Source organism: Crinia signifera, chromosome 6 (genome assembly GCF_055691185.1).
Source record: "Crinia signifera chromosome 6, ASM5569118v1, whole genome shotgun sequence".
In the NCBI taxonomy this organism is placed as follows: Eukaryota; Metazoa; Chordata; class Amphibia; order Anura; family Myobatrachidae; genus Crinia; species Crinia signifera.
Window position 1 is genome coordinate 142,058,851 of NC_139222.1, and position 17,712 is coordinate 142,076,562.

Sequence of the window (17,712 nt, forward strand, 5' to 3'; positions counted from 1 at the left end):
CTCTATAGAGCTTTATAAGTTTAGTCGGAAACTAAGGCTCCATGAGCAATTCGGAAACTCTGAGGCTAAAGAACAGAGATCTATATTTCGGCCGACATCTCTCTATGATCCAATTTCTTCTAATCCCAGTATCAAAACTTTTACTAGGCTCATGGAACAAGACATCCAACAGGTCAATATTAAACCTAAATACAACAACCTGACCCAGGACGAAAGAGAGGCTCTGAGAGCACTAAAACAAAACAATAATTTAGTTATCCGCCCAGCGGACAAAGGGGGAGCGGTGGTGGTCCAGGACTGGTCTCAATACCACGAAGAAATTATGCGACAGTTATCTGATAACAAGACCTATATTCAGGTGGCACAGAACCCAATCCCTGAGTTCAAACGAAAAGTAGACATCTTGCTACAAAAAGGTCTCGCTACTAAATGGCTGTCCAAGGATAACTTTGATTTTCTTTCTGTCCAGTTTCCTGTATGTCCGATATTGTACACACTCCCAAAAATCCACAAATCGCTCGAGCAACCCCCAGGAAGACCAATAATTTCAGCCCGCCAGTCTCTATTGCAACCGCTAGCAATCTTCGTAGACCACCATTTGCAACCGCTTGTAATTGAAAGCAATACATATATCAGAGATACAGCTGACTTTATCACCAAGCTACGTGAGATTGATCTCGAAGATGGGATATTACTAGCAACAATGGACGTCAGTTCACTGTACACCGTGATCCCCCACACCGATGGCCTCAAGGTACTGCAGAAGAAATTAGACGAACGCCTAGTCAACAAGCCTCCAACTGAATTCCTGGTAGAACTGGCATCACTCATCCTGACCTACAATCATTTTTTATATCATGATAAGTACTATGTGCAAACATCTGGCACCGCAATGGGCTCGAATTTGGCCCCTGCTTATGCCGGACTATTTATGTTGGAGTATGAGAACACTTTCATACTGCCAAAATATGGCCATCACATTCGCTTTTACAAAAGGTTCATCGATGATGTCTTTCTATTGTGGACAGGATCAGAAAACGAGTTCCAGACGATGGTAACCGAGTTAAATGGACTTAATCACCCAATAAAATTTACACATCGCATTGAAAATGACTCTATCGATTTCCTTGATATCAACGTGCAAATACATGGAGGCATATTACAGACCAGTTTATTTCGCAAGCCTACGGATCGAAACACTCTGCTATCCACAGAGAGCCAACATCCACCAAAACTAAAGGAACACTTGCCAATATCGCAATACATGCGTGTAATTAGAAATAACACCAATGCCTCCATCATGGAATACCAACTACGTGAAATGACCAGTAGATTCATCCAGAGAGGCTACCAAGCCAACATACTATCCAGATGCTTACACAAGGCACGTATAAACATGGCTAGACCAGAGGGACCGAATACCTCCAAGAAAGATCCGCCTCGGATGATCTTTATCAACACTTTTGATCACACATCCTCCAAGATCCAAAAGAGCCTGAAACATCATTGGCCTATAGTAAAGTCAGACAACACCCTGAAGCTGCAAAAACATGGCCCCCCAATGATGGCCTACAAAAAAGGCCCCAATTTAAAACAACTTCTGATGAGACCGACTGCAAGCCCAACTGTGGCACCTAAAACAACTTGGCTACACACCCAACGCCCAGGTTGCTTTCAATGTTCAGGCTGTACGACCTGTAACAGTATGACACCAGGCACTACTTTTCCCCACCCGCATTCGGGCAAAGCCATCAAGATTAAGTATCGTCTGCACTGTCAAATGGACCATGTCATCTATTTACTTAATTGTCCTTGTGGCTTAGCATACGTTGGGATGACATCAAGGAAATTTAGAGAACGGATGGCTAACCACCGAAACTCAATACGATCTGCAACTGAGACTGGTAAAGCCGAACTCCCTATCCCACGTCATTTCCTGACTGCAGGTCACCAAATTTCCAGCTTAAGATGTCGTCTGATCGACTGGATACAGTACCTCCGCCACCCAGAGGTGGTGATCGTGGACTTCTCTTAAAAAAGAGGGAAAGCAGATGGATCCACCAACTTGGAACATTGGCCCCCAGGGGCTTAAATGAGAACAACCCGTTGTCTATCTTTTTAAAAAAATGAGATGATAAGATGGTCGCAGCGAGTGTCTGTGTATCCATCTTCCTCACATGCTGTTGACAACATTCCTCTCTCACTTAAGGTGGCTCTGTGTCTACAATGGATTCTCTTACCACTGATCACCTTGATATCTCTACATCTTTATATCTTTATATATTTATTCATTTTCTACCATCTCCCCTTTTTTACCCATTTTTTGCACTTGGTGGTTCCCCTATTTTTCATTCTCTGGGTATATAAAGGTCATTGGACCTTACACACATATACATATTTATATTTTTACAATTTCTCTATATATTGTTTATAACTTTTCTCTATATATGTCTCTCGCATAGGTCATCCTTATATGCATTATATGGTCCTTACGACATATTCAGTATTTGTATGACATTCTTCTTAATAGGTTATAAATGTCCATGGCGCTCCCCTATGTTAGGGATAATAATAGTAGCAATAACTCTATGACCCATGGGTATGCTTTATTTCATATTTTGACATCAACAAGCCGATAGAGTCCTTCACTACATGTAAATAGGTTAAAAAATAATAATATAAATAAAAATAAAATAAAAATAAAAATAAAAATAAATAAATAAAATAATATAAAAAAAACTTGACATTCATCATTCATTATATAAATCCCTTCCTCTTACACATAAATCAATAGTATACATGATGCTAGCATCCTGTGAATATTAGATGTCTGACATAGGCGGATCAGACATTAAGTAGGTACCATATCCCGTTCTAGCAAAAAAAAAACCATATAGTGGTAATAATATGAGCGCACCAATCAGATTTGTTTCTACTATAAACTTCTTTTCGCTTATATATAATTGCAGAATTGTTATATAATATATTGTGTGTATCTTCAATACACACAGCCGTTATTACACCACTATATTATGGAACCCGACTATCCCTCTTCACTTTTACTTAATAGTGTATACGTTTGAAACACTATCACCGCGAGATGCGCACGTCATGCGTGCCATCCTGCGGTCCATCAGTCCCCAGTACTCCATTGCTCCCAGTGACGTAAGGCGCGCTATGCGGACCACGATGCGGTCCAGCGCCGTCACTTCCGGACGCCCGTACTTCCGGTATCGGGGCGCACAGCGCGGCGCGAACGCCGGCTGTAACTCGGTAAAGTAATTGAAGTGGGTATAAATGTCGGGCCCGGGCAACCTCACAGTAGGTGCTGACTCCCTATCCTGGAGGCTCCTTTCATCTACAACCACGCTGACTCTTTCTTCATAACAAGTAATGTAACAGATTTTTTGTGCTTCTCTTTGAAATGCCAACCTTGTAATGCATTATGTTGGGTCCTGTGTTGGACCATGTTTTGATATATACACTGAACCATTGTATGCATGTATTTTAGGCTCCTTGACAAAGGTCCAAGGCAGGGACCGAAACGTTGGAGCATATGGAGCACCTTTTGTGAAATAAATCAAATGCCCTGATGATTGATTTTTGAGTTCAAATACTCTTAATTCCGGCGAGTGCCCTATATCCTGCACAAAAGTGTGGGAATCCTGGACTATCTTTGGGTTTATACATAAAAATATACACTCTTTATAAGGCACCCCAAGTTGCACTAGATGAGTGCGAGTGCGGTCTTCCTCTGTACTATATATATATATATATATATATATATAGACAGAAAGGTGAGTCCGGCACTCCACCAAGGTTCTCACACACCTTGACAAAGGGGCGCTGCCCCGAAACGTTGGTTTGTTCCACTGTTTGCTGAATACAGTTTTCTGAGAAAAGACCTACGAGTATTAGTCTTTCTTCCTTTGCTATATATATATATATATATATATATATATATATATATATATATATATATATATATATATAGACAGAAAGGTGAGTCCGGCACTCCACCAATGTGTAAAACTCTGCATTTTGCTCCGGTGCCTTCCCAGGTGTGTGGACCAAATGCAGGTAACTTGGCAAAAAGGCGTCACTCGGAGTCTTGGTAGAAATTCAAAAGTTACAACGCAATAAAGCACTTTTGAATTTCTACCAAGACTCAGAGTGACGCCTTTTTGCCAAGTTACCTATATATATATATATATATATATATATATATAGCTGGGGGTGGCGAGCTGGCACTCTCCTTACTGGTATGAGCCCCGGTGCCCGTTAATGAATATGGAATAGACGAGGTAAAGAATCACGGCACTCAGAGGAACTTTTCAAAATATCAAAACTGGTGTATTCAGGGTGTCCAACGTTTCGGGGCACAGGCGCCCCTTTGTCAAGGAAAATAAGTGAATCCTTATTTTCCTTGACAAAGGGGCGCCTGTGCCCCGAAACGTTGGACACCCTGAATACACCAGTTTTGATATTTTGAAAAGTTCCTCTGAGTGCCGTGATTCTTTACCTCGTCTATATATATATATATATATGAGGCTGGATTGAAGAGAAATGCCTCCATGGCAATACGTTTTTTATTTATTAACACATTTGAACACTTTTTTCTACATGATAACTCAGTGTATCCTCTATGTAAAGCGCTATTCACTTTTCAACGTAGTCCCCATCCCTTTCCATGCATGTGCGCCAATGCTTGAAGAGTCTGGCAATCCTGTCGGAGAAGAAAGCTGGTGGTTGTTGTCGACACCAGGACCGAACGGCAGCTTTAACCTCATCGTCAGAGATGAACTGTCGACCTTAAGGTCAACACGAGTTTTTCCCATTTTTTGTGTCATTGTCCACACATGGACCATCAATTAGTGTAGGCTTCACTCACCATGCTTCGGACACTCTACGCTCGGCACACTATTATATTCTCCCTCTATGCAGACAGGGATGGTGAAGTAAGAAAAGTCCAAAATTTTTTAAAAATCGTGAAAAAGATGATGAGGAGTGGGAGGAGGCGCTGGCACTCCCACGGCAAGCTACGGTCTGTGCAAGATTTCAACAGATACAATTATTTATTTTGCATAGGACATACGGTACTTGACCCCAGCTTGGTTAGTTAAATTTGGAGGCCGAGCTACAGCAGATTGCCTTAAATGTCACTTCCCACTGCGGTGCTTTTGGCATCTCCTTTGGGAGTGTCCCTTAGTTTCCTGCTTTTGGGCACATGTGAAATCAATCATAGTATCCACTCAATCATAGGATACCTGAACAGACCTTGACACCCACATTCTGTGTACTGGGGGGTAAGAAAAATGTTCCTCTGAATAACTCAGAATGTCAATATGCAACTAATCTTTGCTCACTAGCTAAAACCATAATAGCCCGATCCTGGATGGCCAACTCGGGGCCCCCACTGGCTGAGTGGAAGGCCTTGGTGAACACCACAGTACAACATGAAAAGTATGTTTATATGTCCCGTGGCTCACTTCCTAAGTTTGAAAAGATCTGGACTAGGTGGTTGGGTTCCCCACGCTCCTCATTACTTGATAGCCAATAGCTTTGCCATTGAGGATTATTCTAGATATAGCCATATGGTCTATAAATATTGTAGCTGTAGCATGTGTATTTCTTATATTTCTTATTTCCATAAGAATTTGACCATAATATACTTTAATTATAATATAATGCTTTCCGGCGGTTGATCTGCCGTAAGGCTGCTCATTGCATGATAGTCTATTCTATTCCTTTATTTTCTTCTTTTTTTTGTGTTGTTGTTTGTTTATTCATTATAAAATATAATGAATAAACAATATTGTATAATTACGTGAACAGAATACAGACACCGTATGTTTTTTAAATTGATACTTTATTTGCATATGTGTACAAGCACCATGCATTCCGTTAAACATGAATGTATCACAATACTGTTTGTTTTGAAATGCTACTATTCTGTATATGTGCGACAAACTACATGTATTGCCATTATTGTCTCATAAAAAGACTTTATTCCAAAAAAATAATTGTAAAAAAAAATCCTGTTGACCTTTTGAATGTCGACCTTTTGATTGTTGACATTTTGACCCTGTCACCCTATTGCATATGGACCTTTTGCTGTCAACCTACTGACTGTCTATCTAGACACTGTAGATCTATCAACTGGATACCAGACCAATAGGAATCTTCGCAGTGAGCCCTATGGCCAATCAGCTCCTGCTGCTAAGCAATGATTTTGGTAGGTAAAGTTTAATATCATTTTGTCATGCAAGTAGCTTTTAGAGCAGGGCTGGGCAATTGCGGCCCTCCAGATGTTGATGAACTACACATCCCAGCATGCCTTGCATCAGTTTCAGCATGGCCACATAGCAAAACTAATGCAAAGCATCCTGGGATGCGTAGTTCATCAACATCTGGAGGGCCGTAATTGCCCAGCCCTGTTTTAGAGGATAATGGAAAGAGTTGGAAAACTTGTTTTTAAAAGAGCTTCGGCCTCAAGAGGAAATCAAACATGAAATGGCAGAAAGACATTTGGTTCAACACAGATACTAACCACTGCTTAGTAAATATACACCTAAGACTTGGCCTTGTCATACTCCAACTGACAGAGTGTTTATGGGAACAAATGCAAAGAATGCAGGAAAGGAATTCAGCAGATTGTAGCTTGAGGAGGAGATGGATATGTCAATCTAAAGCCCCGTACACATTGGGCGATAAAAGGTGCAATATCGCTTATTTCAGCCCTTTTGAGCGATATTGCTCTTTTTATCGTCCAGTGTGTCGGCTGCTCCCGGTGGTTGATGAGCGCGCCTTGGGTTGTTAACGACCCCTTTCGTTGTCTGTGCATGCACAGATGACGGAGCGTTTCATTAGCGAGAGCCACCCCCGCTCCATCCCTACACCTTAAGAGTAGCAGATGCTACTTGATCAATAGCTTGTGGTATGTATGATGCAGCATTTGGAGAACACAGGAGATACAAATCTAGATGCAGAGAGATAAAATGTTGTCTAGTGGCCACTATGGCTCCAGGATGCAGGTACAGTAGTTATGTCTTATTCATCTTAATATAAAAGTAGACAGAATCAGAAGCATCTCATATTATAACACTCGTCCTCCTGTTTGGCTTCGCCGTGTGCATATGTACCCCCCCTAGTGGCAGCTCTTGGTATTAGTATGGTAAATATCACCATCTTGGTCATAGTTACCCATTGTAACAATGCAAATTTGTTAAAACTCAGTTTATACTGAGTTTTATCATTTTCTATATAGCACTATCAAGTTACGTCATGTTATTCAGAGAATATATATATTATGCATTGTCCCATGAACATACAAATCATGTCCAAATTTTGTTACTTAAGTAACCTACAAATATGTATTCAGCACATGGGTAGAAACCAGAGCAATTGGATGACCTCATGGAAACAATGGGAGAATATGTGGTACTTATGTATTATCTGGACTCCCATGTTAAATGCACCCCATTTTTTCATACCCCTACTATCCAACTACGCATGGAGTTGATTTTATATAGTGTGGCGAGCGCAGCGAGCCACCGTGCCCGAAGCGTGGTGAGCGCAGCGAGCCCCGCAAGGGGACGCGGTCTCATAAGAAAAACGGGAGTCCAGATATTACATAAGTACCGAATATGTATATTCCATACAGATGTGCCATAACCAGGATCTGAAACCATGACTGTGCTCTGAGGCAGTAATAATAAGTCTTACATCACCCAGTTGCCCAGTATCCCAGCGCGTCACTATCGCTGGACGCGATTTGTGGTCAATGAGCACAAATCTCGCTGATTGTCAGTGTGGCGCTGTCAGCTCGTTCAGTACACAGCTCTGACAGCCCCCAATGTGTGTGGGCTGTTAGCACTGTGTGCTTAGCGACCTAGCATTGCTATAAAGCCCTACACACATCGGCATGTGTGTAGGGACCTTTACCCCTGTGTGTCCTGATAGGTAACAGGCATGAGAATAGTAAATTTAGGTCTACATTTATTTAATCTTGGAGAGATATAAAGTACCAACCAATCAGCATCTGATGCTCCAGCTCTGATGGTACCTGGTCATCAGTGTTTACACTGGATACTTTGAGATTATGTAATTTCCAAGTGTTCCTGGGGGTGTCAATCAACAGCCTTTAGGCCTGGCCCGAGTCATGTATGACCAATGTCTGCTTTTCCCACTGCTGCCAACATTGATTGGACCTGGGATGTATGAACCAGGTTGACCTTACACAACGAGCCAGGACACTGGTCACATGGCATTTAGTTGCTGGTTGGTTCGTCGGAAGAATGTAAGGCGTCAGGATAATATTGTTAGGTAGCACTGGCACTGAAGTGCAATGGTCATAGAATTATTTTCTATTAGTAGTAAAAGGTATTACCTGGGTCACCTTCTCAGTGACATTCTGCGTTCTCTCAAAGGCATTGCTGGGAGCCACAATCTCAATCTCCGTGGTGGAAGCAGACCGATGCTTTTCTAAATTGAACTCCACAAAGTTGAGAGTAAACTGTGGTATCTGGCTGATAGTTCTGTATCTCATGAGGTCTGAATCAGTGGTTGAATTCAGGAAACCCGACTTCGTTTTTGAATTCTCTGTTGAAATCATAAGGAAATAATAAGATACTTACTCAAAAAACTTAATTAATATTAAAAGAAAACACAGACAATAGTTTTTACTTTTCTGTGGGGTGGCCAATTGCCTACTCTAACAATATAAATAGGGGCTATTGACATCACTGGTAGGTCAATTGGCTTACAACAAAATGAACCCTAGAATGAATGTGTGTACATGTGGTAGCGATTATAGATTGTAAGCTCCACTGGGGCAGGGACTGATGTGAATGTTCAAATATTCTCTGTAAAGCGCTGCGGAACAAGTATGCGCAATTTATATATAACTGTTAATAAAGTTGTTATAAGATGATGATTTTTTATTTTAAAAGTGCAAAGTGGGCAACATGCAGCGGGAAAGCAAAATAATGGTGTTTGCAAAACAGCAAAAGCTTGACAGGCCAATGGGGAGTGTTGGGCAGGAGGAATGCCTCTACTTTGGCATAGCAGTGGTAAAATATATGGGAGTTAGATACTAATGCTGCCTGGGATGAGGGATCGGTAAAATATAACAAGTTGGAAATCCTCGATTTGCCTATTCTGACCAAAATGTGATTGGGAGCAGTGAGTCAGGGATTTTTAAGATGCTGTTTTTCCCTTGAATTTCCCTACCAATCACCCATGTTCTATGTCCACCAATTGGCAGAACAGGGAATCACGGCAGTAGATGTATGGCCTGCATTAGATTATTTAAATGTTAGTAGTTGGCTGTGCTGATTTAGCACAAGATTCCAGTTCAGATTAAAGGCCAGAAGCACCAAGTTTTAAAAGTGATAAAATGAAGAGTGATTAACAACCAGCCAATCAGCTCCTGCCTCACATTTTTCAAACACAGTCTGCGACATGGTAGGTAGGAGCTGATTGGCTGTGTATCACACTCCCATTTTTCACTTTTGAAGCTTAGTGCATCTGGCCCTAAATGATTTAATAGCAGCATGGAGAATAGGAAATCCTATGAATAATATTGTAAACCGTATAAAATGTATACAGTACATGCAAGTAACAAGTGCTATAATATACATTGTTCCACCATTGAGTCTTATAAACTTTTGCTATGGGGCCTACAAATAACTTGTTATGCCAATGGCAGTGCTATATGATGCATCACTGAAACAAAAAGCCACCAAATGCTTATTTTACAGCATAGCCTGGAGGTGTCACTGTTTCCAAGCTGAACACGGCATGGTTTAACCATTAGCCAAATGCTTTCTACCGTGCAAACAGCTATGGCAAATATGTGAGATACATAAATGTGCTGCTTTCTATTTAAAGTCAAAGCAAATAATATGTTAATAATGTCAACATTGTATTTAAATGTTATCACTTAGGCTACTATTCTATTAGCCACAGTGCATTGGGGCTATCCTATTAGTAAAACCAAATTCCCTATAAGTGCACCTGAAATCCGCAACAAATGCTTTGAAAATACTTAGGTCTGCATCTTTTTGCGGAACCTGTGTATTTTCGCACAAGACATTAGGATAGGAAAATGTGAAAAAACACCATTTTTTTTAACTGTACACCATCAGGACTACTAGGATTCCACCCTTAAGGGTTAATTTATTTATTTACAGTTTCTTATATAGACTTATACAGTATAACAGACATAGAGGTAGGAGGACCCTGCTCGCAAGCTTACAATCTGTAGGGATAATGGACCTTATTCTGGTTGATTTGGAAGCCTTGCAAGTCCACCAGACGCCGCCCTGTGAATGCTGGGTCGCCTGTCCCCCATTCACCCGGAAAACGAATTGATGTTTTACATAAACATCCATTCGCAGGCCAGGGAGAAAGTCCCACATCTATCGATGGTCGCCAACCATCGAAAGATGTGGTGCGTGCACGCATATCAAAAGTGACTCTCAGGTCACTGAGATATGAGTGCACATTCGGGATGGAAATGGGATGGAAATGGGTGGTCAGATGATGTCAGCTGCCTGCCCCCAGCACCCGCGTCACCAGGCGATTTCCATGGGAACACCCAGCGTTTTCATAGGAACGCCCATGAAACGCTGGTTATTCCCATGGGCGGATCCACCGCCACGCACCCCCACTACCCGCAATGTTGGGTGTGAAAAGTATGTTCGCCATGGCCACACGCACCCGGCGCATGCACATGCGCATTTAAAAAATATCAAGCTTGCATGGGAATTCGCATGCCAATTTGCATGCAAGTGAACGGAGCAGAATAAGGTCCAATGTATGAAGCAGTGGAATGAGTGGAGAAGTGAGCCAGTGGAGAAGTTTCCACTGACAACCAATTAGCTGCTCAGATATAGGGCCAGATGCACTAAGCTTCAAAAGTGATAACATGGAGAATGATAAACAGCCAGCCAATCAGCTCCTACCTGACATATTTCAAACACAGTCTGTGACATGACAGGTAGGAGCTGATTGGCTGGATGTTTATCACTCTCCATTTTATTACTTTTGAAGCTTAGTGCATCTGGCCCATAATTTTATAGTATATAAATGATAAATGTTACTTTATTGTTGATTGGTTGCCATGGGCAACTTCTCCACTGTCACACTTTCCACTATTATCACTGCTACATGATACATTTTCCTATTTTTGTTTAATTATTACAATTTTGGAACATTGGTTAAAGTTAACATTAAGCTTTGCTTACTAATTTGACTAATTTATGTAAACAGTTTGGGAATTGCTTTTAATCTGTTTTCCTTACATCTTGGCTCATACCATTCTATGTGTCCTGCACTGCCCTATATTCACTGGGACACTGGATTCAGAACAGCTCTCTGTTTATTGGTCAATATGTGGAAATCTGAATAGGACTGTATGCTTTAAGTGTATACTTAACAATGGAAGATAATTATGTGAAAAAAGCTAATATTGCATTATGTTGCTGATTTTGCAGTGAATCACAGCAGCCAATCAGCAGCTAGATTTTAACTAAGTAACGCAACTTGCAATTGAATAGAGTATCTGATGGGTGCTGCAGTATGTCCATTTGGGTGCTACAGTCTAGTGCAGTGGTTCCCAACCCTGGTCCTCAAGTACCCCCAACAGTACCAGTTTTCCAGGTCACCCGGCAGGTGCACAGATTATTCAGGCACATTTTAAAAGATCCACAGGTGGATATCATTATTTCACTGATTCTGTGTGGAGACCTGCAAAATGTGCACTGTTGGGGGTACTTGAGGACCAGGGTTGGGAACCACTGGTCTAGTGTACACTTTCTGTCTTAATGCAATGCAAGTAAATGAGCCCTAATAAACCCTTCAGTATTGGTAAAATCTAAAATAAAAGTTGTGAACTCTCCGTTCTTGAGTTTGTACTTATTGTTGATTTATCCTCAGTTCATATAATACAGAAATATGAACAAATGCTTTGTTAATACAAAAGTAGGATTTACAGTAATTTCACCAACCAAAGGTCAATAGCATCACACCTGGAAGCACTCACCTGAATTGAAGGCAGCTCGTGTCAACCTCTGGTGGAGTGTCTTGTTAGCCTTCCTTGCCAGAAGCAGTGCCAGATCTTCAAAGTTTAGGATAAACATGATGACATCCCCTTCCTCGTTCTTCACCGGGACAACGTCCACCAGGCACCGCAGACAGGAGCCTGTAGAGAATGTTTGGGATTCAAGTAGAAACTGATTAACATTGCAATTTAGGCTTACCAGTCATGCCAGTGCATAGTATCCAGTATTTTGGTTATGGCATAGTGGATCGTCGGTGTCTAGATAAACCATGTTATGGTCCACCATGCTTAGTCCAACCCTAGTTAGACGCCTATAGATTGACAGTAATGAAAGTTAGACGCAAACGTTAGGTTGACTTGAGCGTGGTCAACACGAGTTTTTCACATTTTTTTGTTGGCTATGTTGACATAGGTCAACCTGGACACCAAATAAGTGTACAGTGTCCTCTCAGTGACCGGATACACAGTATTTTACTCTCAAAGGGGAACTATTATTCCCATATTAATACAGGCGTCTTTAAAACATAAACTAGGCTTTTGTCTGCTTTGTTGTATTGTAAATGGATAGAGAAATACAATTGCCATGCTATTCCTTGTTTAAAATGATAGAGCCAATGAATACATTTTCTGTTAAACTACAATAAATGCCCATTGTCATTTACCACTGGATTTATATATAAATATGGTGTTCAGATGCCATTGTTATTCTGCTTCTGATGTTTTGTATGTAAAGTGTGACTTTTACAATCCATTTTATTTTTAGCCTTGTACACTAATTTAGGTGTAGATGTACTTAGCCTTGGAGAGTGATAAAGTAGAGAGAGATAAAAGTACAAAACAGCGCTTAACTGTCATTTTTCAATCAGGAATATGCGAATAAGTAAGGTAGGGGAGACACTGCCTTATCTGCCATACTCCGGTACATGCCAGACATTGGCTATAAAAAATATTAGAAAATAACATTACAAATATCTTCTTTGTATTTTTCTCATAATTTTTATAGTGAAAACACAGGAGCATACAGGAATATAACAAGAGAGGCTTTGCCTAAGCTGCACACATCACTGAGCCACAGGGGTGCACTGACATCAGATGCAGGGGTGGAACTATCACCAGTGCAGACAGTGCAATGCATTGGGGCCCAAGGGATTAAAGGGGCCGATGCCGCCGCCTGCCCTTCATTCAAAGTTCCATTGTTTTTTTTATTTATGTGCGGCACCACGTGCGTCCGCTGGCAGTGGTGGCTATGCGGCTGGACCAGACAGGCAGCAAGTGTCAGACATAAATGCAGTGGCAACAGCGCTCTGCGTGTCTGCATCCATTCGGGACAGGGAATTGGTCTCCTTCAGTAGCCATAGCAACAGGCAGCCAATTGCAAGGCTGCCTGTTGCTGCTCTGAGACTCACAGTCAGACAGTTATAGTGTGTACTCACGGTCCGATTTCCTTTCCGATGTTGACGATATAGTCAACATCGGATCGGCATAGGATCGGAATCGGATGCAGATCGCAAGAGTTTTAACCCTTGCGATCCCGATCCGATCCCGATGCGCGTTCACGTATCGGAAGCCAGAAAGTCTTGGCTGCCTTGTCTATATAGTGCAGATCTGCACTATATAGTCAAGATAGGATGCAAATCGGATGTGCCTTAAGATCCTATCCACGATCCTATCTGATCAGATCGTGGATAGGATCTTAAGGTACATCTAACGTGTGTACACACCATGGGTGACATTCTATGGGTTGAGATTTTTAGACTTTTGCGAATTTTTCCACAAAAACGGGCGAAATCGCATTTTTTACCATTTTCGCATATTTAATGAGCTCCGAAAATGTTAAAAAAAATGCGATTTTTGGCAACAGGTTGGACACACTGGAAATGCGATGGCTGCTTTTCGCAGCACATCGCATCCAGATGTTTTCACATGGAAAAGTATACAAATCGCATATTTAATGGTATGCGATTTGTATAAAGTGTGACTATAATTCGCCCAAAAATCAGACCAGGTTCTGATGGGCGAATTAGCCAGAAACCTGCACAGATCGCAATGTTCTGTGCAGGTTTCTGGTGAAAAAAAAAACAAAAAAACAGTTAAAAAAACGAGCGCGGGGTCCCCCGCCAGAGCATAACCAGCCCCGGGCTCATTGAGCCGGTGCTGGTGACATAAAATCAGGGTCCCCGACAAATAGGGGTCCCCTTGATTTAATGAAACCAGCACCAGGCTCAAGGTCCACGGGGGACAAAATGACTAGGGGTCCCCCGTATTTTAAGAACCAGCACCGGACCCAACCAGCCAGCGGGGTAATGCCACAGCCGGGGGACACTTATTATTCTCAGAATGATTCCATTGGCCGGCTAGCGGCCAATCAGGAGCCGAGAAAGTCGGCTCCTGATTGGCCGCTAGCCGGCCAATGGAATCATCCTGAGGAAAGGCGCGGAAGATGAAAATCTCTTCGCCTCTTCAGTCCGAGAGCGGGTACCACAGCAGCCGGGAGCAGCGCGTCTGCCGGAAAGGATGCCGATGTCGTCGCCGGGGACCAGGTGAGTAGGATTTCCTTCCTCAGGTACCCCTGTGGACTTCATCGGATCCTGGACCCCGGACCAGCCCCGGAGCCCCAGGACCAGCCCCGGAACCAGGACCAAGGCCCCGGAACCGGACTCTTCAGCCCTGGAGCCCCGGAACCCCAGGACCAGCCCCGGAACCCCAGGACCAGCCCCGGAACCAGGACCAAGGCCCCGGAACCGGACTCTTCAGCCCTTGAGCCCCGGAACCCCAGGACCAGCCCCGGAACCCCAGGACCAGCCCTGGAACCAGGACCAAGGCCCCGGAACCGGAGTCTTCTGCCCTGGAGCCCCGGAGCCCGGACCCAGGATCCAGGGACCGACCTATGGGCTCAAGGTAGGTAAGTATCAGTATGTGTGTGTTATGTGTGTATTAAACTTTTATTTTTCAGGGTGTCAGTGTGTTTTATTTCACTATTTTTTGTACTGTAGAACTACAAGTGCCAGCGGGCCCTTTAATGCCCCGCATGCTGGGACTTGTGGTTCTCCAAGTCCCAGCATGCGGGGGAGGCTTGCTGGGACTCATAGTTCGCCAGTAGAAAACAATAGTTTTTCTGCTTTTTTTTACACAATCCATCAGCCCGATGCCCACCGCCCAGGGACATCGGGGACAGCCCCGGACTTTCAGCATGGGCTGGTAAGTCCTGGAGGGGGGGGACCCCTTCATTGGGGGGGTCCCCACTTCCCCAGGACCCCTGCCCATGCTGACAAGCCACGGGGATAATGCTTTGGCCGCGGGACCTTATATAATAAGTGTCCCCCGGCTGTGGCATTACCCCGCTGGCTGGTTGGGTCCGGTGCTGGTTCTTAAAATACGGGGGACCCCTAGTCATTTTGTCCCCCGTATTTTGGGAACCAGCGCCGGACCTTGAACCTGGTGCTGGTTTCATTAAATCAAGGGGACCCCTATTTGTCGGGGACCCTGATTTTATGTCACCAGCACCGGCTCAATGAGCCCGGGGCTGGTTATGCTCTGGCGGGGGACCCCGCGCTCGTTTTTTTTTTTTATTTGCGCTTTCCTGCAAACGTGCTATTTTCAGACATGAAAATCGCACATTTTCAGGACTAAAGACTTCGCACCACCTCACACCTATTCGCACTATTTGGCCCGTTTTTTGCATCTCATTAAATATGCAAAAAACGGGGCAATCTTGCAATTTGAAAAAGTGCGAAGTGGTGCGATAAAAAAACGCGCATTTATATCATCCCATAGAATGTCACCCCATTAGTTATTCCTGTCTGCTCTGAGGCTGAGCAGGGAGGAGGAGCGGAGGAATGACACGGAGAGCACCAGCCAGGCAGCCAGATATTGTCTACTGCCACCAATTAGTGTATATGCACAGATCTGGCCCTAACCAAGCACAGTACCCATCAACCCAGCAGCAGAGCTCACAGCAGCAGTCAGCAGCACCCCTCAGCCATAGCAATCCTAATTCACAGAGCCATCAGGAGTGGATTTACCGCTAGGCAACCTAGGCACTTGTCTAGGGCCCATAGGGTCGCATTTGTCCCACGAAAAGCGGGACAGTTGGGAGGTATGACATTGGACGATGTGGACAATTTATCATTCTAATTTGGGTCAAAAGACAAATTGTTTAAAAAATCTTCTAATATGTACCCAGCTTTAATTACTTGAGGGCACTGTTGTTTTCAGACAAAACACAACATTTAATAGTTCTAGAAAAAGAAAAGTAATAATACATTATTCCTTGAATGCACAGCAATACTTTCATTTTACGTTTACACTAGATCATCAAAATGAAGGAACAACATAACAGTAATGTCTATGCTGGTGGCTGTGTGAGGCCGAATGGAGACACACAGTCAATTGCTCAATCAGGTGCAATCTATTGGCCACCGTCAGCTTCAGCCTTTTATTATAGTGGATTTGTTTACCCTCATAAATAGTAGAGCATGCTGGGAATTTTAGTAGGGGAGATAAAAGTTGCTTATGTCAAGCATATTGAATAAAATATATTGTCGCAGAAAGAGGTCCTTGTGTCATAAGGATTCTGAAATGACAGGGGCCACTTAATACTGCTGTCTAACCCTCATCCAACTCACATTTAACGCATATGCATTCCAGGGTTTGTGGCTTGCTCTTTGTTGCCAACATGTCATCATGGCTATCTGTTCCAGTTACTAAACTGGGTATAGAAAGAAGGTGGTAACAGCGTAAATTTTGTGATAATCTTTGAGCACTTCTGAATCCTGTAACCCAGCCAATGAATTGCTCTGTGAGGTGGTGAGCTGTGCCCAGAAGTCTTGCCTCGCATGTCATGCTTGCTATTTCAGTGACATCTGTTATGTCATGCACACTAGATAATTCCATGTTCATAACGATTACTCTAACATGGTAACATGGAGACAGATGGGAATTAAATGTGACACAGAGCAGTTAGATAGGTTGATAGATTCCCCCCATGGAGTGATAGGAGGTGGTGTCTGTCTGCCACCCCATAGGTGTGACAGACAATGAAGTGTTCATCTGTGCTTATTAATTATAAATCAGGATGAAGAAAGGCAGTTTAAGTTTATTTTAAATTCAATTATGATAGTACTAGGTTAATATATACCATTTAATGTGCCTGGTTGCATCCAGGCAAAGGTTTGCTGGGCAGAACATTTTACCTCTTTTCACCACTTTATGAGATGATACACAGTAGTATCCCTGCTTATTGGGTGGATGCTCATACTGTAAATGGAAGAGTTTCTAGACTGCAGGGCAGTTTGCATGGTCCAGGTCAGTTGAACAACTGTCTACTCCTAATAGTGATGCATAACTGTGAAAATTAAAGCTACCAATTACAACCCAATTTAATTCTTCACATCTACGGACCAAGACCTGGTATATGATGTGCAGTAATTCACTAATATCATAAATACATTAGTAATGTTGACACATCAATCATAGGGATGCTAGCTGTTTTTTTTTTTTTGCTTTTTTTACTGCCATATAGCCTCATTCCCCTGTATCTCTCCAGCTGCATGCCATCCTTTGTGTCTCTCCAGCCTCATACCCTCCTGTGTATCTCCAGCCAATTGCCACATGTATATATCCAGCCTCATGCCACCAACTGTATCTCA

General features: G+C 42.8%; 1 protein-coding gene across 1 annotated transcript in view; it reads right to left on the reverse strand.

The window, feature by feature from the left end:
* Nucleotides 1–17,712, reverse strand: part of KCNH6 (potassium voltage-gated channel subfamily H member 6) — a 203,958-nt gene that overhangs the window by 77,375 nt on the left and 108,871 nt on the right. Inside the window, exons 3-4 of the mRNA XM_083147475.1 lie at nucleotides 12,047–12,205; nucleotides 8,390–8,601 (exon numbers count right to left, since the gene is read on the reverse strand). Coding sequence (XP_083003601.1) covers nucleotides 8,390–8,601; nucleotides 12,047–12,205 — 371 coding nt within the window. The remainder of the gene's footprint in view (nucleotides 1–8,389; nucleotides 8,602–12,046; nucleotides 12,206–17,712) is intronic.